Source organism: Mustela nivalis (genome assembly GCF_964662115.1).
Source record: "Mustela nivalis genome assembly, chromosome: 19".
NCBI classification, from domain to species: Eukaryota; Metazoa; Chordata; class Mammalia; order Carnivora; family Mustelidae; genus Mustela; species Mustela nivalis.
Genome location: NC_139038.1, coordinates 21,726,277 through 21,747,918, shown reverse-complemented (window position 1 = coordinate 21,747,918; position 21,642 = coordinate 21,726,277). Strand labels below are relative to the sequence as shown.

General features: G+C 50.5%; 1 protein-coding gene across 6 annotated transcripts; it reads right to left on the bottom strand.

Annotated features, from left to right (window-relative positions):
• Positions 1-842: 842 nt before the first annotated feature.
• UBFD1 (ubiquitin family domain containing 1) lies at positions 843-21,581 on the bottom strand. Of its 6 annotated transcripts, none has more exons than XM_082714722.1 (7): positions 21,334-21,567; positions 20,822-21,151; positions 19,490-19,698; positions 16,819-16,884; positions 16,560-16,665; positions 12,674-12,756; positions 843-1,369 (listed from the first exon to the last, which is right to left on the bottom strand). In XM_082714722.1, the coding sequence occupies exons 1-7, from the start codon at positions 21,356-21,358 to the stop codon at positions 1,355-1,357; spliced, it is 834 nt and encodes a 277-aa protein (XP_082570848.1). In that variant the 5' UTR covers positions 21,359-21,567; the 3' UTR covers positions 843-1,354. The 6 variants fall into 6 exon arrangements, with proteins under 6 accessions (XP_082570848.1, XP_082570843.1, XP_082570845.1 ...); XM_082714717.1 differs by lacking the exon at positions 843-1,369 and adding an exon at positions 6,309-7,857 and having other exon boundaries at positions 21,334-21,581; XM_082714719.1 differs by lacking the exon at positions 843-1,369 and adding an exon at positions 6,309-10,233 and having other exon boundaries at positions 21,334-21,543.
• Between the last annotated feature and the right edge of the window lie 61 nt (positions 21,582-21,642).

The following is a 21,642-nucleotide window of genomic DNA, read 5'->3' as shown; positions in this document are numbered from 1 at the left end:
TCATTTGTAGGAGGGAGGAAATCAAGGGCTTGTGATAGGTAGCAAGTAGTGACACCGAAGTGCAGGGACTGTGAGGGACCCTCAGCTGGCAGAGGCTCCTGCGGCTGCAGGTTGAGATGGGCCTGAGTTCCCTCCTCATGACGCCCGATGCTGCCAGTTCCTACTCTGTCGCTCCAGGCACATGAGGCAGGCAGACCTCCTCCATCAGTAACCGGAGGCACTCATCATTACACTGCAGCTTATATATACATCTTAATACTGTACAAGCTCTTGGAAGATGCCAAATTGGTGCGTGAGGAGCATCCTTAATCTGGCACAGCAGCACCTAATCCGCAAATAGCTTGAGTGCTTCCTGGGTGCTGGGGAGCCACAGGGAACAAAACAGGCTGCAGTGGCTCCTTTGATAGGGATGGACCACAGTTTAACATCTGGAGTCAGCTGTTCTGGATCTTTCAGCCCTTGGCAGCTGCACATTTTGCCCAAAAATGCATCCATGTTTGTTTCTGCCGAAGGCCGCACAATTCTGCGGGCTGGCACTGAACAGACCGCTTTGCTGCCATCTTAACCACACACCTGGCAGGGATACCCTTTCAGGTCCTCTGTAGCTGGGAAAGTCTCAGAAGAGCCAGAATAAGGGGGAAAAGTCACTGAGTACACACAGATAATTTGCTGATGATGCTACTTTAGGATCTGGATGTTGAGCAGCTGCAAAGATCTTTTATTCTAAGAACTTGCTGGAAAAATCTTTGAGAGACTTGTGTGCCAACACAGGCAGTGAACTGGCCCAGCGTAGCATTCCAAAAGGTGTGTGAATTAAAACAGAATAAATGAGATTGTGTGCATTGGTTTTTTTGGTAAGATTTTATTTGAGAGCAAGCATGAGTAGGGAGAGAGGGAGAAGCAGACTCTGTACTGAGCGTGGAGCCCAACCCAGGGTTCGATCCCAGGACCACAAGATTATGATCTGAGCCGAAGGCAGATGCTTAAGTAACTGAGCCACCCAGGCGTCCTTGTGCATTTTGATTTAATAGCCGCCTGCAAATGCCTTTGAGGATCTGTGGTAGGCCATTCCCTTGCCGCCAGGGTGGCTGTGAGGCCAGTCCTGACCAGCTTCCTGCCCCGTCTCCAGTTCTTCCACATCACTCTTCGCTCTTCTGTGTCCCCCCAACAGCAAGCGCACGCTTCACTCCATGAAACCATTCTACGCCCTCCAAGGACCAGGCACACTGCGAGGCAGGGCCTGAGCACACATCTCCACTCTCCAAAAGCTCACAGTGTGTAGGGGAGACCTCGCGTCCACGCTGCTGCGTCCTGACAGGCTGAAAGGGACGTCTACCTCCGGGTCTGCCTGGAATCATTTAACCTGAATCTGATCACAAGAAAATGAATCTAGAAGGTGGGACTTTAGAAACACGTGTTATGGGGGGAAAGGCCAGTACAACTAACTATTCTAAATTAAAAGGGACCAGAGGTATGTCAACTTCATGGAATGTGAAAGGACCAGGGGAAAATGTTTTGAGAACAGGACCGTATGTAGGTGACACAGCAAGTCCTGTTTCTCAGGTCTAATAACAGGATTGTGGAGCACACCTTACTCTCAGGGGATCAGAGACACCTTGACATTCTGAGGTAAAGCAACAAGATGTCTCCTGCTAACTTTCAGACGTTCAGCCAAAGAAAAACCGTGGAAACAGCACAAAGTGAGCAGCTGGCAGCCAGGGGACAGGCATGTGCATGCATCCGCGTATACGCGTGTTCACTTAACTATTCCTTCCACCACTTGGTTTGAAAATCGTCAGACCAAAAGGCTATAAACTTCATGATACATGTTACACAGAGTCTATGGATGGCAAACAGGTGGATAGCCAACCAGATGAGATTGGCTAAATGGAAACAATTCAAAAAAAAAAAAAAATTTACAGTGACATGGAAAGATCAATGTTTTAAATAAAACATAAATAGCATGAACCCATGTCTGTAAAAAACATATCCAAATGTTAGTTATAAATGCCATGATATGGTAGAAATATACTGGCTTATTTCTGTTAATCAGTATTTTTTGTTGTTGTTGTTAATCAGTATTTTTTAAAAAAGATTTTATGTATTAGAGTGAGAGAGAGCATGAGAGGGGAGAAGGTCAGAGGGAGAAGCAGACTCCCCGTGGAGCTGGGAGCCCGATGCGGGACTCGATCCCGAAACTTTGGGATCATGACCGGAGCCGAAGGCAGTCGCTTAGCCAACTGAGCCACCCGTGTGCCCCTGTTCATCTGTAATTTTAAAATAAAAACCAGGGCGCCTGGGTGGCTCAGCTGGTTAAGCATCTGACCTTCGATTTTGGCTCAGCTCATGTTCTCAGGGTCCTGGACCTCTGTGGGGTTCTATGCTCAGCAGCGAATATGCTTGAAATTCTCTTTCTCCCCACTGTGCTCTCTCTCCCTAGAAGATAAATAAATAAATCTTTAAAAAAAGCTATGAAGGAGCACCTGGGTGGCTCAGCGGGTTGAGCCTCTGCCTGTGGCTCAGGTCATGATCCCAGGGTCCTGGGATGGAGCCCCTCACTGGGTTCCCTTCTCAGCAGGGAGCCTGCTTGTGCACACACATGCTCTAATAAAATCTTAAATTAAAAAAAATAATAATATTTAAAAAAGTAAAAGTACGTGAGAACTGAGCAGAGGTGCTGATGTTTGGGAAAAGCGCTGGCAGGCAATGAGCCCGAAGAAAGCTCCTAACGTTCTGTGGGAGCTAGCCAGGCAGGCCGGAGAGCGGCGTACACTAAGACGGGAGGTGCGGCGTCAGTTTGGTCAGTCTGCGCACTGCTACAGCACGAACTCACGGGCAGGCTCCTGACAGTGGCTGGGATCAGGTCACAAAGCAGGGGTTTATTCTGGTTAAGGAACATGTCAGCAGCGGGTGCTGACAGGACCTATAGGGGAAACGGGTTAGATATATTTGGCCAAAGGGTGGGCTGAGGGGATGGGAGTGGTGGTTACTGGAAAAGCCCATGAGAAAAATGCAGATTTGGGGATTGGGAGGACAAGGGATGGACTGGGAAGATATTCTGGGAATAAAAATGGCAGCACCTGGTCAGATAAAAAAGGTAGGAGCCTAGGATCTCAAGTGTATGGCGTGGGTGCTGCCCGAGTTGCTGTCTGAGGGGCGAGAGAACTAAGGGCAATAGAATTTCAGTTGGGGACTGTTGGATTTGTTCGCGGGATACCCAAGCAGATGACAACCAGCAAGAGCTCAAGAAAAACTCCGGACTGGAGTCTGAGTGTCTGCCAGGCACTTCCCCAGTGCTAGTTCCCTCCACCTGCTAAGTCCCCGCTGAGTTAAGCTCTCAGCCTGAAGGGCTTGAAGTGAGAATGACTGACCCTCAGTTCCTGGGATGGATCCTTACATGTGTGACTTTCACCGCCTGCAAGGATGGATCAGACCTAAGAACTGAGTGAGAGGATTACCCACCACTTGAAATTTTTTTAGCAAGTACATGTACTACTGTTTTCATTTTATTTTTTAAAGATTTTACTTATATATTTGTTACAGTGAGAGAGAAAGAGCACAGGCAGGCAGAGGAGAAGCAGGCTCCCCGTGGAGCAAGGAGCCCGATGCGGGACTCGATCCCAGGACGCTGGGATCATGACCTGAGCCGAAGGCAGAGGCTCAACCCACTGCGCCACCCGGGCGCCCCTACTGTTTTCATTTTTAACATGGTAGCCAATTAATAAATGTCAGGGTTCAAAGTTTAAAAACAGAATTTATAAACACAAGTTAGAGTCCTTAACACATCTACGGCTAAACCAGGGAAAGAAGAAAGTCTACAAAAGAAAACAAAGTAGCTTATTGGTTCTCCACCATAAGCTGCTATCCGAGAGCACAGGCTAGCTACAGGTGAAGTAGCCTCTGGCAGGCACGCAAGCCTGGCTTGTGGTTAGCTTCTCTGTGCCCATGTCCTCTAATGGGTGGAACAGGGGGCGACCAGGGATGTGGTGAAGGACTGGCAACAATGCAGGTGAATCATCTGACCCAGTGCCCGTCACCCGGTTAAATATTGATGAAGGAGCTGGCGTCACGGGACCTAAAGGCAATGTGTGCAAGTCCCCTACCAAGTACCTTGTCTTGGGATCTAGCAGGAGGTCAAAACGCTGCTAGGTGGTCTGCTAGGTGGTGCTGCTGTTTTCTAGTTTGGAGTGTCTGAAAGCCCCAGACCAAGGGATGGTCAACCAGGACATGCCTTAGATGCAAAGATTCCCACATCTGTGTGTTTGAGGAGGGCAGGGGCAACAAGCGCCCTGAGAGCTCCGTCTGGCAAAGCAGAGTGGGGGTAGCCGCTCAGCTTCCTCACAACCTGACTCGAGCGCCTGCACCGGGCTAGGTCTGAGATTCTGGATTTTCCGGTTACGGGAGCCAAATCACTCTGCTTATGCCATACGAATCAAGACTGTCGCCAAAAACCAAGAGTTCTGAGTCCTGAAGCCCTGAAGTCTGTGGGTCCTGGGCTTAGATGTGGGAGGGGAGCCCGAGCGAGCAGCGGGCGGCAGGATTGTGCCCCTGCCCCAGCCTCGGGAACCACGGCCCTGGCCAACCAGACAAACCCGCGACATAAAAAAGAGCAAAGATTCAGAACAAGAATGGAAGAGGAGGTCTGGGGGTCACAGTATAAATTAAGATGAAAGAAACATATGGGCGAAATTACCTTAAGGTGAGACAGAAAAACCAAGACTAGCAACAACAGAAAAGATAAAACGGTATTGAAAAAAAAAAACCACAAGATTGTCATAAATATTTAAGAACAGGCGCATCTGGATGGCTCAGTTAGTTAAGTATCTAAGCTCTTGATTTTGGCTCAGGTCATGATCTCAGGGTCCCAGGATCAAGCCCCACATTGGGCTCCACACTCAGCGGGAAGTCTGCTTAAGAGTCTTCCCTCTCGGGACGCCTGGGTGGCTCGTTGGTTAAGCCGCTGTCTTCGGCTCAGGTCATGATCCTGGGGTCCTGGGATCGAGTCCCGCTTCGGGCTCCTTGCTCCGCAGGGAGTCTGCTTCTCTTGCTGCCTCTGCCTGCCTCTCTGCCTGCTTGTGTGTACTCTCTCTCTCTGACAAATAAACAAAACACAACAAAAAAAGGGAAAGCAGTGAGGAATCAAAATTAGGTAAGTGGGAGGGGGTAAAACAGAAGCAAATTTGAGAATTCAGAGTTGCAAAATGGGGTGAACAGTAGGAAAGGTTTTATCAAGGAGGGTAAGGCTAACAAGGCTTCAGATCAAAATTAGTCTTGGTAAACTAGGAAAAGCCAGAGGGGTTAATTCTGGCTCAAAGGAGCCAAGTAGTGTTGGCACAGAGCTCATGGGGGAAGCATGTCATGTTCCCACAGGATGGATGGGCCAACCAGAGCAGCTCTCAAGCAAGAGTAGGAAGAAGTCATTGCCTCTTGCCCTAATGACTGTCTGGTTCGTGGGGTCCCTACTGCAGAAAGGGATGTTAGTTATTACTGCTGAGAGAATGCTAGACCTCTCCCCAAAAAGTACCGTAGATATTCAGGCTGGAGTTCATCTCATTCTCCATCTGAGGACAGTCGATCATCCTGTAAGTTTGAAGGTGCCTGAAATACTTCAAAACTGGCGTAAAATCCAGCAGCACCCTCTGTGCACACAGAAGATTCTCCAGGTGGGCAACAGCCAATGTACAGCACGTGGCACGGTTCACCCTTGCCTCCCCCATAGAGCAGATCTTTAAGGACCTGACAGCACTGCTTTGGGATTGAGATTCTGGGAAAACGGAGGGGCGGGGGTGGGGGGGGAAGAGTCAGGGAAAAGCAACTTGACCAGAACCTTCAGGAACATTTACAAAGTGGATGATACTGGGTCAAAACCAGTTGTGACCAAATATAAGGACTCTTCATGCCAAGGACTGTTTTGTCCTGTTTGGGGAAACAGTTCCCCCCCTCGGGCAAGTCACACAGGGTACTAGTCAGAAAGCATAAGGACAGGAAGCGGCTTCCCTCTGATGCCTGGAGGCCACAGCACAGAGGAGGGCTGCCCTAACCTGAGTGCATCTGACTGACCAGTTGGTCATTCTGGCTAACAGAGGAAATAAACCAGAGTCATTGTATCAACTGTTTTGCACAGGAACAAATTTGGATATACTTAAAACCAAATAAATAAGAGTGACATAGCAGACCACAGCTGGCAAAAAAACAAAAAACAAAACAAAACCAAAAAAAAAACCCCCACCCCAGGCCTAGTCCCAAGCATCAGTCTGTCCCCGGTACGGAGCAGGCGCGCGAAAAACAGGAAGGAAAAGGAAACGCACTTAATTATCAAACTTTAATTGAGAGACTAATCTTACAGGATAAACAATAAGACAGCTAGTCAAGGTTACACTTTAAAAAAAATCCAGCAGCGCAGATCTAATAGACTAAATACGTTCATCTCCTCCCAAACAGGCATTTGATTTAAAAACAGAAACCAGAACAGAGTGCACACCACAAGGAAACATGGTACTTATGTATATTGTCAAATAATTCTGCAGAACTCTTTAAGAAAGAAAAGGAAAGAGGTTTCTAGAAATTTAGAAAGCAGTAGAACCACCCAGCCTGGCAGGTCGAGGTGCCGGAAATTCTGCACTTCGGAGGGCTCCTGACCACCTGTAACTCCGGAGAGGCCGTCCGGCCCTATTAAGAAGGAAACAGGTGCCAGTCCTCGCTGGAGAGGACTTCCTCACAAAGCCTTCAGACGAAGGGACCGTCCTCTTCCGAGACAAGAGGCATGAAGGGAGCAGCAAGGAGCAAGAGAAAGGTCTCCCTCAGAAGACGGGGTGGAAAGCAAGCCTGCCCTGGCATGGCCCTGGCACGCGGAGTGGATCCCTTCCCCTTCGCTGCCCCAGCAAAGAAAGGGGAGGCCAAGTGCAAGAGCCAGAATGGCTCCTCCAGGCACATGGTTAAAGTGAAGAGAAGAGGAGAAAGCAAGTCCCTTCTGGCTGAAATATGGCGACTTTGCTGAGACGTGGCCAAGTGGCAGAGCTGGTCTCTTTGGGCCTTGTAAGGCAGAGCAGCAAGTAAGTGCCTACCGAGGCCTCGCTGGCCCCCACTGTGTCCATGGAGCACCCTTAGCTCAGTTCAGTCTCATCTAAAAAGAGCGAACGCTACTTGCGAAAGGCCCAGCTTCAACTAAAATACTTCATACCAGAGGAGTTCCAGCCGCTCGCGAGCCAGCTTTTCAGAGGACCGGACTGGCAGAAACAGAGCTGCGAGGGCCTGGCGTCCGGCAGGGGTGACCCTGTCATTGCTCTGCCAGTGGTCTCGGGGAGGGAAGAAAGGCCTGCCGTCCGGGAGCAAAGCCCCGGAGGATGATCGCCGGCACAAAGCCTGGAGGAGAACGCAGCCCCCGGGGAGGCTCGGCGAAGCTCCCCACAGGGAACAAGATGTGGAGCCTGGCTCCTTGCGCGCCCAGCCCCTCCCCAGGACCAGCTCCTCCTGGAGCCCGGCCTCTGCCACGGTGAGGGAGGGCACGACCCCAGCGAAGGAACCGCACAGAAACAATCCTGAGGACAAATGAACACTGCGATGCCACCGAGGGGGGACAAGGACTTCAATTTGCTAACACAGATTTAGTCGGAACATTCTGGACCGAAAACAAGGTTAGGAAGAGACCGCTCACGGGACCGAGGGAAAAGCCGGGAATACTGCTGTGACCCAGACATGGATCTTAGTCAAGTACTTCTCCCAGTGGCTTCCGGTGCCGTCCGCCTCTGCTCTCCCGAGGGCTCCCGGCAAGGTCTCCATGCAGACAGGGTCAGGAGCTAGAGCTCGAGATCGTTCTAGCAAATTTACTGAGATCTGTAAAGCAATACTCCAACGGCTCTGTACGAAAAGATGTCGTTGACATTATTATTTATATATAGTATTTTGAAGTAAGGAAAAAAGCACCATTTTACGTAAAATAAAAAGACTCACGCAGGCTTTGGTCCTGTCTAGAAATGACAGCAGCCTGAGTGAGAAGCAGTTTGGCCCTTGGGGAGCAGGGAGGCAAGGGGACATACACGCTCTCACTGGGAGGAGGGGAGGAGGACAGAGGGCAGAGGCAGCGACTTAACAGGGCAAACCAGGAGACCTGGCGGGAAGGGCCTCGGAGAGCAGCACTGCGAGGCCAGTCAGGGGATGGAGACACCTGCTTCGCGAGAACAAAGGTGGGTGTGTGGCACCGTCAAGACACGTCTCCAGGACAGGGGCGCTGGCCAACAGAAAAGGGCAGTGTTGAGACTGAGAGGACCCTCTGCCTGCTACGGCAGCGCTTCCTCCGCAGACCCGGCCGCTGCAGAGGAAGGCTCTGACGAGTAGCAGAGCGGCCCTTCTTCTCCAGGAACTGCAAGCCAACAAGGACAGAAAAGCCGCAGTGACTGCTCCTTCGAGGGATGACGAACAGGCGGTTTCTTGGATGCTACACTTCACAGGAGGTACGTATGCCCCCCCCAAAAAAGCAAGAGTAGAGTTCCCTGCCCAGATGTGTGACTGGGCAAGGGCTACCCCGTGAAAAGCACGAGTCTGTCTACAGGGGCTGGATTCCTGAACTACGGCTTGGAAGGGAAGGGCATAGAGCGTCACCAGGAACTGGCTCACAAGGGTTTAGTCATCTGAGGCGAACACATGCTAATTACATTTCACAGGATGAGGGGGAACAGCCTAGAATCCAGAGTGTGGTTTGGAAAATCTCTCACCAAAACTTACTATGAGAGCCTGCAGCCAGGGAGGGGAGAATTGCAAAGCCAGCCAGCACAGAACAGCGAAGAGCACAGAGGGGATCATTCACCAAGAGACTCGCCCTCGTGTCCGAGTTCATCGAGCCGTAAGGAGACAACAGAAGCTCACGTGTACCAAGAACTTAAGGGCTAAAACCAGAAGAGGGTGAGCTAATCACGAAAGCAATTTATCACATTTTCGATGCTTAAGCACATCGGCCAACCCACTAGGTCAACATGTCTTTTATTGGGAAAGGCAGCATCTCTGAACCCGGGATGAAGGACACTTGAACATAATGTATGAGCAGAAGGACCAAATGGAGAAGCATAATTGAAATAATCGTTGGACTGCTTAAGAATTCTCCGAACTTCGAAAGAAAGAAGGATCTGGGCCTGTGGCTATAGGGCTGTAGGAATGGTCTTCCATCCAGCTCCTCCTTCAAGCGGACTTTGTCGGCCTGGGGGCTGTGGCTTTTGGGCAGCGCAGCCCAGGCACACCCATGCCAGGCTGGGTCTCAAAGCCCTATCAGTGAGGGCACCAGACAACCAGGACACCAGCAGGTGAACTCCCCAGAGACTGGGGTCCAAGGGGCAAGACGTTTAGACGGGAGTCAAGGTCAGACACTCGGCTGCTCGACACGCGGTGCAGCAGGTGCGCGCACTCCCTGCCCTAGACCAAACAGTTCTTCCTCTCCCGCCGTGCATTCTCGAGCAGCAGCATGGTGGGGGGGAGGCCAGGAGAGGAAGCATCGATGAGGTACAAAATCAGGAACTGACATCTTTGGGTTTTTAAAACAAAAATTCAAATCTAGGAAGTGAGAACATAAAGGGAAAAGAATTAAATCTGAATCCATGGACAGAAAAATATGGCTTACTAACCCCCCCTCCATTTTGCATACAATTTGATATCAGAAAAACCAAAACCAAAACCCAATTCATCACAACACAGTCCAAATGTTTGCAACCGAAGATTTATGAAAATACCTCAGTTAAAACCGCTTAAAAAAAAAAAAATAAAAAGGAAACCAGCAAGCTTTTGATCATTCCTTTCCAAATAAGACTGGCAGAGCTCCTCTCAAACGCACTGAACAGTATTCCACACAACGTGCTCGAACTCAGATTTATTGATTTCCACGGTATGGACTTGAAAAATGGTATGAAGCTGACTGCCAGAAAAGGGAACCGGTGATTTTAAGTTAAAATTAAGCTAATGGTGAAAGTACATCACCTCTGGCTTCAGTCACCACATCACCTTAGGGTGGATATAGGGTTTTTGTTTGTTTGTTTTTGAACAAAGTCCCAGAACTCTGAAATCCAGGGATGCTGCAGGCCTCTCCCAGCAATGTCCTTCACTTTGGGTCAGTCTCCTGGGCCAGAGGTGAAAGTGCTTTCAAAAATACTGCCACTTGCCCAGCACAGTGTCTTTGATTGCATCCACATATTGAGTTGGGACCCAGTACACCCAGTAGTAAGAGGCTTCCGTGGGGCCCAACTGAAACGCCTGGAAGGGAAAAAGGAAAACCAAGCGGTACTTGAGAGGTCAGGAGACGGAGCAGGCAGCACGACAAACATGGGGGTGGGGGTGGGGGCTGAGAAGGAAGGTACTAAGGGAAGGGGAAACACTGTGCACACGGGGAGTATTCTCCTGGACCCCGCCCCCCGACATAGGTGGTGGGAGAGTTAAGCATAGCCGAGCCTAAAGCAGTGGCTCCCAAACTTGGGTGTGCATCAGAAGCATCCAGAAGGCTTGTCAGTATAGACTAGTTGGGCTCCACCCCCTAGAGCATCTGATCTGGGAGGTCCACGGCCGGAGAATCTGCATTTCTAACAAGCTGCCGGGCAATGTCGTGCTACTGATCCAGAGACCAGTTTGAGAACCACTGCCCTAGAAAAACTGTCACACGTGCACAAAGAAACAGATCTGAAATGTTCACAGCAGCACCGTCACAACTGGTAACAACCTGGAAACAACCTACATCTCCATCGGTTAGGAAACGCACAATTATAAGGGACATGGCCTATTTGTCTGAATGCGGGATCCTTTTTCAAAGGTATGAATCGGAGCTACAGTTGATACAGACACATCACAATGTCGAACCAAAAACAGCTGCTTGCAGAACGATACATACCATGATACTGTTTATGAAAACTGAAAAACACACAAAACAGTACTGCACCTTGTTCATGGGTTTATACGAACACAAAGCAGAAAGCTGGGAAGGATCCACATGAGAAATCATGCCATGGTAATGGGGGAGGGGAAGACAATGGGGACGTATTCGTTGTGGGTAGATTTTCTTTTATTAAAAAAAAAAAAAAAAACAGTTTAAAGCAATTCACAGAATATTTACGACAGTCATTTCTTGGTGATGGATATCTGAGTTTGTTATACTCTTTTCTGTTCTCTTCTGCATTTTCAAACATTTCGCTAAGAATGAAAAGCACAGCCATCCCTCTCTGTGAACCATATATGACACCATTAATCTAGCTGCTGAAATGACACCTGCAAAATGAGCAGAGTACTTTCATCCAGACAGAGGTCAAGGTGCCACTCCATGGCGTTTAGTGAAGAGACGGGACTGTCAGCACTCCTCTCCGCCAGAAATGACCCGAGAGAAAAAAGCATTTGAACTGCGTATTAAAGCCTTAGCCACCCAGACTGATTTCCTGAAGGATGTCTGGATGGTCCCCTCAGCCTGCTGGGACTCCCACTCACCGGGCTGTTTGCAAAGCTGGGCTGCGAATGCCACAGGGCCAAATGGCGGAGATGAACATTTCAAAAGGGAGCGAAGGGGCCCAGCGGACAGTATCTAGAAGCTGACTTCATAAACGGGAAAAATATACGAGTATGCAGAACAAATCTGTTTGCAATCCTTTAAGGATGAGGGGCGGAAGGGCAGCAGCCCCTGTGACACTGTCACTCTCGGGACACCCAGGAGCCTGCAGTGCCAGGACCGCAAGCCCAATCATGGACTGGCTTCAGCGCCTCTGAGTGGACAGACACCAACAGGGCAAAAGAGGGGCCCAGCCATCTGCGCAGGACCTCCCTACTACCAAATCGCATTTTCCCTGGGATCTTCCAACGCCTCCCTCTGCTGGGGACCTTTGTAACCCCGATGCACAGGTCAAAGCACTAGCTGCTCCTCAGCCCTGCAACGGGGCTCACACAGCCATAGCGCTGGTGGCCGCATGCTAAAAAATCTGCCCCTTTGGCTGGAGAATGCGGGCAGCCCTTGCCCCATCCTACAACTGGCTCTGGGCAGGTCCCTGTCGGAGTAACTAAACTTCACTCCTAAAGGGGCCCCTCCCAACCATGCTGGGAAAATTCGGGGGTGTGCCCGAGCACTGCACTTCACTCCATGCCCTGCATCCCTGAACTCTCGGCTTTGCTCTGCACAAATCTGGGGACTGCCTCCAAACATCCGATCTCGAGAAAGAACAGCCTGCTCTCTTCAGAGTAAACCTCCGTGCGGAATGACGACCACAGACCCTGTCCTCCCCACGGTGTCCTTGGCCACCTGGGAAGAGCGCCACCACCACAGAAAGGGGACCATCTGTGTCCTCACAAATGCCAAGGCTAGTGGGAGATTTTGTTTTATAAGCAGGACAAAACTTAAGATGAAAACCCACAAGCCAATCCTCCTCTTTGTGTTTATTCTCCTGATTTAAAGACAAAAATAATACAAATGAGAGGAAGATAAAGCTATGAAAACATATCCCCTTTAAACTGATTGGGGGGCAGGTGTTGCAAAAATAAACTTAGGAACAGGTCATGGATTGAGTTCTAAGGAGATGAAGAAATGGGAGGATCTTAAAACGGTGCGTCTTCGGAATACTGAGTTTGCTTCTTCGGTTAAGAAAGTTTCGTTAGAACTCCGGTCCCTGCTAGATGAGCAGAAGCGGGAGTGCAGTGAGAGGCTAACCCACGCCGGGCTACTTACCATCATGTGGTAGTCTTCGTGTCCTTCGATAGGTTCACTGACCACATTTTTAATGGAGCCCATGGGCAATTTCTCAGTCCGCTCTAGTTGAGAGGGATTACAGAGATTACTCAAAGGCCCTCCTGTCCCCTCCTGTGACTCAGCAGTCCCTTATCAGGGCTGGCGGTTCTGGGTTCTACTGTAATCTCAAGTCTCCCACGTGCTCTAAGGACGATGGGACAGGGTCGTCTGACCACCGCACCCAGGGCTCTGCTTGGCAGATGGGAATTTCTTGGGAGCAAACGGGAACAGGACTGGCCATAGCATATATTAAAGGCCTCTGAGAGCAGAGATAGTGCTTTCCTGTGTGATTTTCTTCAAGGCTGGCAATTTATAAACACTCAAGGATTTCCACTGCAGCCTTCTCGCCTGAGCCCAGCACTGGCTAAGGTCTTTGGCACCTGGGGAGGGGGTAGTCAAGAGGATGGAGAACAGAGGCAACAGCATGCCCCTGTAGCTCGCACAGGCAGGGAGTGCTCGGGGGTTGCTTCTAGTCTCTAGCCCATCCTCCTCCTCATCTGCCCTCCCCACAACCCTTCCCTCTCCCGACCCCCGACCCCTCCACATACACACACCTGAGGAAGTGCTCTTAAAACATTTACAACCTCTTGCGATCAACCCTCAAGGTATCACTTATCACAGGGGGGTCAGAAGACACTTTGCAGCAACTTCAAGGGTGGCAAGTAAGAAAGAGGCGGCAGTGAGGGATGGCAGGAGTGAGAGGAGCCTGCAGGAAGTGAGGCCAGTGTCGCAGGGCGGGGCAGGAAGGCAGGAGGGGGGCGCAGTGTCTGTGCAACAAGAACCCACCCCCCCAGGAGCGGCAGACACAGCAGGGGCCGGGACGTTCTCAGCAAAGTTAAATCAAGTCGGAAAAAATCATGACAGTCTTTGCAGAAAGAAAATTCTGGAAAAGAGAATCTGCCAATGGATGAGGAGGGGAAAAAAACAGACTGGAATTTAGAGGCCTGGGCTCTAGTTTAGCTGGTGACTGGAGACATTTTACTTCCACTCCGTGGGCCTTGGTGTCTGAAAAATGGGGCATGGGGAGAATGGACGTGAGGGTGTCCATCCTGGCTGTGACTTTCAGTGGCTCTCAGTGACCCACAGGCAGGATCTGACCGGCAGCTGTTTTTAAGATTGCAACTTTTTAAACCACCAGCCACCTTGAAAGGTCCCGAGATTTCACACAAAAAGATACATTTCTGGCTTCTCTTGAAAACACGATCCTGGGCCCACATTCCTGAGTGACAGCAATGAGCTCGATCAGGCTGGACGCCCCTCCGCACTGGGCGCACACTCCCCCGGCCGCTTGTCCCCGCCACGTCTCCTGCCGGAGGCCGCGAGCCCCCCCCCACGCTACCGCGGAGACAGCTGAAGCTGGGAGACGCCCCGCCGAGGGCGGGACCAAGCAGCTGTCGGCATGGTCATCCCACAGCAGCTTCTTGCCAGCGGAGAGATGAAGCCGGTGGCTGGTGGCCAACTCCCCAGAACACACTGTCCTGCTGGGAGGGTGCTCAGGACGCCCAGAGGACAAGATTCCCGGCCAGCGAGAACACTGCCTGCCACACACCGCTACAGTGGTCTGCGTGGGAGCGAACATCTCAGCCCCGGCGCCCATGAAGCCGGGACTCCTGGCCGTGCTCTTTCAGCAGGCTGGTGAGAAAGGACACTTTCCACAGCCCTGACACCCCAACCTACCCAGATTCTTTCGAGTGCTGCCTTCATGCCCAAGCGGTAAAGCAGCAGCTCCCCCGAGCCGAGAGAACACCTCCACCCCCGGTACGGGAGGGTCCACTTCGGGCCTGCGGTGAGGACGCGCTTCCTAACACAACCTCCTAACACAGAGGCCCCGAGGAACCAATGAGCACCTGCAGACGTCGTCCTCACTGGCCTCCCTGGCCCACAGGAAACTACCTGCATCAGCCTCAGCAGCTCCCTTCCAGCAGACTGCCCGCAAGAGAAAGCGCAAGTGGAGGAAGAGGCAGGAACTGGGGAAGTCAGTGCCACGACGGGGAACTAAGCAAAGTCACCTGCGAAGTCACAGCCGAGGAAGGGTCTGACAGACGCAGGGCAGCTCACGGTGGACGAGCACTGACCGGGTGGAAAAGGGTCCAAAGGCCCATGGGAAGACCCAGGAAGCCCCTCCACGTTCTGCAACGCTTGCTCTGACCATGCAGTTAGAGTTGAGGGTGGAAGGAAGGAGACGTAGCAGGTTCTCATAGAATCGTGAGAAAACTCCTGCGCTTTGGCGTTTTGGTCTGTTTCCTTACGTGAGGACCAGCAGAGTGACAAATGAGAATACGTGCGTTGGCACTCGGGATGACAAGAAGCCTCACGCCCCACCGCCCCGCTGATTACTTCCTGTAAATCTGGGGTCCCACTCGAAGCAGAGTCCTACCGAATGGCCTGTCCCTGAAACCAGCCAACCTCACGTGATGGGACCCCCTATACCTCTCTTTAGCATTTACCTCGAACACTGAATACCTACAGTGCTGGCCAGAACCAGGTGAATTAGTCATGTTCGGTTCCCTCCGGGAATCTAACAGGGGGACAGACAAGTCAGAGAGTAATGAGTGCTCTGCAGAGGTAAACGGAGCGCTCTCCGAACAGAAGCGGCAGCAACTCATTTGGAGGGGGGGGGAAGGCACCGGGGAAGGCTTCGTTAGGAGAGGACATGTAAGTAGGGCCTCTGGAGATTGTATTAACAACGAGGAATGGGAAGAAGGCATTCCAGGTAAGTAAGTGCCCGGCAGGAGCGAAGACGTGAGGCTGTGCAGGGCACGGTGGGAATTGCAGGCTGGTGCAGCTGAAGCCCACAGCGTGTAACGGGGCAAGCGGGGCAGGAGGCTGGGTCTAAAATTTGACAACACTGAACACTACGTTTAGGCATTTGAACTTGGCTCTTCCAGGCCGAAGGTTTCTGAGCATGGGAACCAGGGAGGAAGATGGGTAGGACAAAACAGAACACAGACAGGGCAGGGAAATAGGTTAACTCGCTTTAACAAACCTTTAAAGATGCTAGGAGTCTTAACTGGCACAACAGAGTGGCAAAAAAAGGGACACAGATAATTCTGGAGTATAACTGACAAGACTTTGAACCATCTGGGGGAATAGAAGGGGAGGAGAGTCAGAGACAATTCCCAGCCAACAGCAAGCAGCAAGCCCGCCCCACCAGGCACAGGCAGGGGTAGGTGGAGGCAGGCAGAGCACAAACAGGCAGGGAGGGAGGGGCGGGTCCACGGTACCAGGAAAATGCACCCAGTACGGGGACAAACTCTGACCTCCAGGGACCAGGCAGGTGACATTTCATGAACAAAGCTGGCTCCAAATGAAGCCCACGGACAGTGAGGACTGTGACATGGCTCATCTGAACCTACTACTTTGGCTCCAGCCGATCGCTGCCATGTGAGAATGCAGGTCCAGAATGCCTACATCTTTTGACTTTTTTTTCTTTTTTCTCTCTTTTTTTTTTTTTTTTTTTCAAGAGAAGCCCAAAAACCCCCACATCAGATCAAGTGAAATCTCTCTGATTTTTACAGAATGTGTGTAAATCCAAAAAACTCTTGTCTGGGGGCCAGACCTGGCCCTCAGACTACACATCTGGGACCTAGTTTTGGGTACAAATGAAGAGCCACTGTTGATGGACTGGCCCTGACATAAGACTGAAAAGAATGAGGGAAAAGGGTCCAAACAGAAGGTGAGCATCTAAAAGCAAAGACAAAAAGCCAGGGGCACGCAAAGCACAGTGAAGAGAGAGAGTTCAGGAGAAGCACAGTCACACCCATGACCGAGTGCTGCTGGGTGCCCGAGGCAGCAAGCCGGGAAGAGGCCGAGAGCAGGAACCTACCTTTAGTGCCAATCCACAGCTGGTCTTGTTCCAGCTTGAAGGTGAGTCTCACTTTGCCTCCGGACTTGTTGTACATGCCGGATAAGGGTACCGTTGGCAGGTGCTCCTGGAGGCACAGGAGCACAGTGAGAGACAGGGACCAGAAGCAAAGACAGGGAAGGACAAGGGACAGGATGTGAGGACGTGATCACAGGAACCTCAGGGAGTCAGAAGGTGGGCCTGGCACGTTTTCAGAACCGCACAAAGGAATCCGGCTTACCTGGGCACCCTTAACAGACGGCATCACATCTTCGGGCTTTCCTTTATCCAACACTTTCCTGTGTTGCTAGAATGTAAGTCAGAAGAAATGATAAATAAAATAGCTGACTACGTGTTAGTCATATTACTACCTTTCTGAAAAAGAGGAAAAAAGCCTTCCTGTTTTGGTTCAAAAGCTTTCAATGTGTACAGATTATGGGTCCTTTGACATTAAAGAGCAGTGCTGTCTGACAGTGGTGTCTCTGTTGATAGAAATGTCCTACCTCTGTGCTGCCTAAAACAACAGCCACGAGACACTTGGGTCTAGGAAGCACTTGAAATGTGGCTAATGTAACTAAGGTACTAAGTTCTCGATTTTACTGAATTTTAATAAGCTTTATGTGGCTGTTATATTAGACAGCAAAGTTCTAGAACAACTAAGGTTTCCAGATTGCTAGTTCAAATAAACTATCTCCTCCTCCGACCAAAAAAATCACCACTGAAAGGACAAAACATCGGGCTAAAGAGAACCACAAATGGTGCTGGCCATTTCAGTCAACTTAAACTTCCAAAGAAACTTAAGACGATGCTGGTGATCAGCCTAAAGGCCTACAAGGGGCATTTCCTCAGCAAATGGAAACTCAGACTATTGTAGAATTCTTGCCCACTGCCCTGCCCTCAACCTCAGCTTCACAGGCCAGGAGAGACCTATTTCCAAGATAAATGCCAATTACTCCACAGACTGATATTAACAAGTCTCTGATCCTGTGCCCAACACCCCCCCCCGCCCCGCCCCAGGTTTGAGGCAGCTTGTTAAGGGTTCTCATTAGGCTCATGGCTCCCTAAAACAGCTCTTGAGCAGCCCAAATGCCTGAGCTTGTCTCCTCTCCACTGGTGGCTTTATAGATCGCCGGTCACTTTACCAAATGGTAAAGCTGAAACTATGGGACAGCAAGTGAGTGAAGGGGAACAACGCCACCAAAGTGAAGCACCACAGGGTCATGAGCCAATTCAGAGGGCAGAAACCCTCTGGTGGGGATAGAATCAGTATTGCCAGACTGCTAGCAAAGGGTCCCCAAAGGCATCAGCCTCGGATTCCTGAGTAAGGTGACAAAAAGCCAGGAGAACAGGTCCCTCTCATTAGGCCACGTTAAGGCCTCATAACTAGCATCAGTGAAACAGAGCAGCAGACATTAACAACTTAATTTGACTCCTACCTCGCAAGCATCTTTTGGAAGAATTGTCCCTGTGTTGTGGAAAACAGTTTTAAGGCTATTAAGCTACCATCAGTAACTCAAAAGCTATGTTTAACAAGCGTGTAATATTTCAAGGGTGTGACCAGTGGGGACATTCACTCACTTCTGAAATACTCACATTTGATAATTTCATGTATGTGGCAGAGGAAACAGGCAAGTGGGGAAAAAAAGTCAACTGTTAAATTCTGACCCCATATATGGGGGTGAAAGGTTCCAAAGTGAATACCTTTCAGATGTTAGCATAGATTTATAACTCCTCATGTAAAACCTTATAGGCAGATGTTCTAGATTATAAGAACCAAGTCTTACAGACTTTATAAAAACAATAACGCTTAAAAATATGTTATACGTTATCCTCTCTAGGATCTGGGACAGTACCTTATCATTCAAACACATCAATGTTCCTACAGAAAAACATGGACATTCACGCTAATTCTGGTCAAGTTTTAATGCCTGGTCAGGTTTTGAAAGCACACGAAGAGGATTATGGGCCTGTAACAAAACTGTATCCTTCTCACACTACTAGCCATATGCCTTGGTGCCTAGAGTCACTAAAACTGATCTTGGTTCGAACTGTTCTAAAAAAAAAAAAAAAAAAAAGAAAAGAAAAACAACAACAAACAAAAAAAAAAACCAAATTGACCTACTGTACTCGGGACACAGGTTAAGTTGAGACTATCTCAGCCGTGGCCAAGAGACTCCATGACAATGAGTGAAGTTTGCTGGGTGATAAGGTTGCAAGTGATGGTTCTTCCTACCAGTTCCCTCTGCAGCAAAATACTCTCACTTTTCCTAATTACAGAAAGAATTTTAAGGGCTACAGTGAGCACAAGACAAGGCTGGATCTCTTCCACCCAAAATGAGCAACAGGATATTAAAAAAAAAAAATCAGGCCCCCATTTCATGAACCAGGAGGGAAAAAAAAACCTAAACCCAAAGCCAGTATAGTTATGTTTCTAGTCAGCTTCATTAGGCTTCCTGAAAAAGTCAGCTTCAGAGGAACTCTGAAAGCTGCTGAGCTCTATGGCTATCCAGAAATGGCTTGTTGACTTGGGGGAAGCCACTGACCAAAACACAAATGTAAGCACTTGTACAAAATGGGGGGTGAACTGTCCTGGTGGCATTTTTCCCTGACACTAGAGGAGAGAAACCCATGTCAGATTCCTTTCAATATCTGGTCTGAAGCCTGCCTGTACAAAGGCCATATCCTAAAGTAAATAGACTTGAGACACACTGACCCGCCAGATGAGACAAAGTTGCAAATCTCAGGTAGTTGTCACCTCCACTCAACAGCCAGCCGCACCCAACTGCTGCCATAAATTTCCATCATGGACCCTGTCCGAAAAGGAGCTTATTCTAGGGAGAATATAACCAGCCAAGGCTCCAGAGGACAAAGCCTCAAACTTCCCAGGACTAGCAGTCACATGACGGACTCACCTTCTGCCTGCAGAGCGGCTCCTTCTTATTCTCTTCGGCCTTTGCACCCTGCTGGGCAGCATCTTTGGGTGTGTTTACGGCTAAAACATCATTTATCGTGGAGCCAACTACCATGATCTTGGCTCCGCTGGTCACTTTTATTTCTCTCAACGTCTTATCCTCAGGAACGAGTCCCTTATACATGACTTTCTGCATGGCAGGGGGGAGACCTTGGGAAAAGGACACAATGAAAGGAAGGGATGAAAAATGTATCTGGGGCGCCTGCGTGGCTCAGTGGGTTAAAGCCTCTGCCTTCAGCTCAAGTCATGATCCCAGAGTCCTGGGATCAAGTCCCACATCGGGCTCTCTGCTCAGTGGGGAGCCTCTTTCCTCCTTTCTCTCTGCCTGCCTCTCTGCCTACTTGTGATCTGTGTCAAATAAATAAATAAAATCTTTTAAAAATAAAAAGAAAAGAGAAGAAAAATGTATCTGGACCAGAACTGTTGGGCAACAGACCTGGAAATGAATACTGCTCCAGCACCTTTGTGTGCTCAGGCAACTCACAACCTCTGTGAGCCGGTTTCCAAAATAGTATGATTTAATGGCAGGATTTCCTTCTGCGTAGACTTCTTTTAAGGATTAAGAAATAAAACACCACCAAGCATCAAGTCATTGTTCAATAATGTTTGCTATCATTCATTCCAAGTTGTTCCTCAAGCCTCTGATGACACAAATACTGAGAATCCACAGGCCTCAGTTATACAGAATCCAGAAAGGATGAAGTTCTTGTTTTTACCATGTGCTCACAGACTACAGAAGGCAAACTTAAAAAAGAAATCATTTCAGTTGGTAAAGTGTCATAAACGAGACCAGACTAAAAACTAAATGTGAGTATCTGTGAAGGGGCCAGCACCACAGTCACCAGCAATGTTCCCTAAATTTCCCTTATGAGAATTACCCAAGATATTTGCTAAAAATAAATTCCTGGCCCCATTCCAGATCCATTGAATCAAACTCTTCAGGGAAAAGGGTTAGGGGCTGTAAGTTTAACATGTGCCTCAGACGATTTTCATTAGAGATGTCTGGGGCAGCAGTGATTGGAAGCCTGGGCCTAAGAGTCAGACCCGGGCCTGAATCTCGGCTCAGCCACTTTCTGGCTCTATCACCTTGGGTCTCATCTTCTCCATCGGAATGATGGACATATTAGTACTTACTCCGGAGAACTATTCCCAGCATTGAGGGTGCGGATGCAAAGAGAGGGGCCAGCGCGGGACCTAGCACCGTGCGAGCCTTAGGAATCTAAAGGCGCGGTGGGGAAGGCTGCCTGTCGCTGGACATTACCGCTTCGATTACCTGTAATCGAGTGAATCTTCTGTTTTAGCTCGGAGCCTGTGCTATCCAGGGGGAATTTCACGTCGTGCTTAGTCTTATTCCAGATGATCTTCAGGTCCACCAGCTCCCTGCCTGCGCCGCCGCCCGCATCCTCGCCGTTGCTGACCGAGGCCTGGGCCGCAGGGTCCCCAGGGGGCTGGGCCGGGGCCGGCTGCAGGCTACCTCGCGCCGCGCAGGAGTCCTCCGCTGCCGCCCCCGCCGCGGCTTCGGCCTCCACGCAGTTCAGGGGCCGCGCGGGCACCTCGGTCGCCACCGTCTCGGCCTCCGTGTCCATGCCAGGTTCCTCCATGCCTGCAAGGGGGTTAGGGGGTGGGCGCTCGCCGCAGGTTGGGCCTGGGACTGAACCCTGCTCGGGCGAGGCCGGGCCTCCGCTTGCGAGCCAGGCTACTCCCCACCGGACCGGGCCGCATCCCCCCCGGGGGCCCGCTTCACCTGGGCCCAAACGGGGCGCTCGCCACCCCCGCCACACTCACCATCCGGGGCTCCGGCCGCCGCCATGATGATTGTGTACAACACCCACCGCTCCCGCAGAGGCCGCTGGGAAAAAGCGAGCTAGCTGAGATTGGCCCCCGCAGCAGCCCCTAATCTCTCACAGACTGGCCGGAAACAGGTGGACGTTTCTATGGAGACCCGCCTCCTCCGCTTCCCCGGTCCGGCCCCTGCCACGCTTTAGCTTTCGGGAGCCCAGGGGGGCGGGTCCGGGAGATGGCCCGCTCGAGGAGCTCTGCCCCCTAGAGGCCGAGTGGGGTCGCAGCCGCGCTGGGGGGCGTGGACTTGCAAAC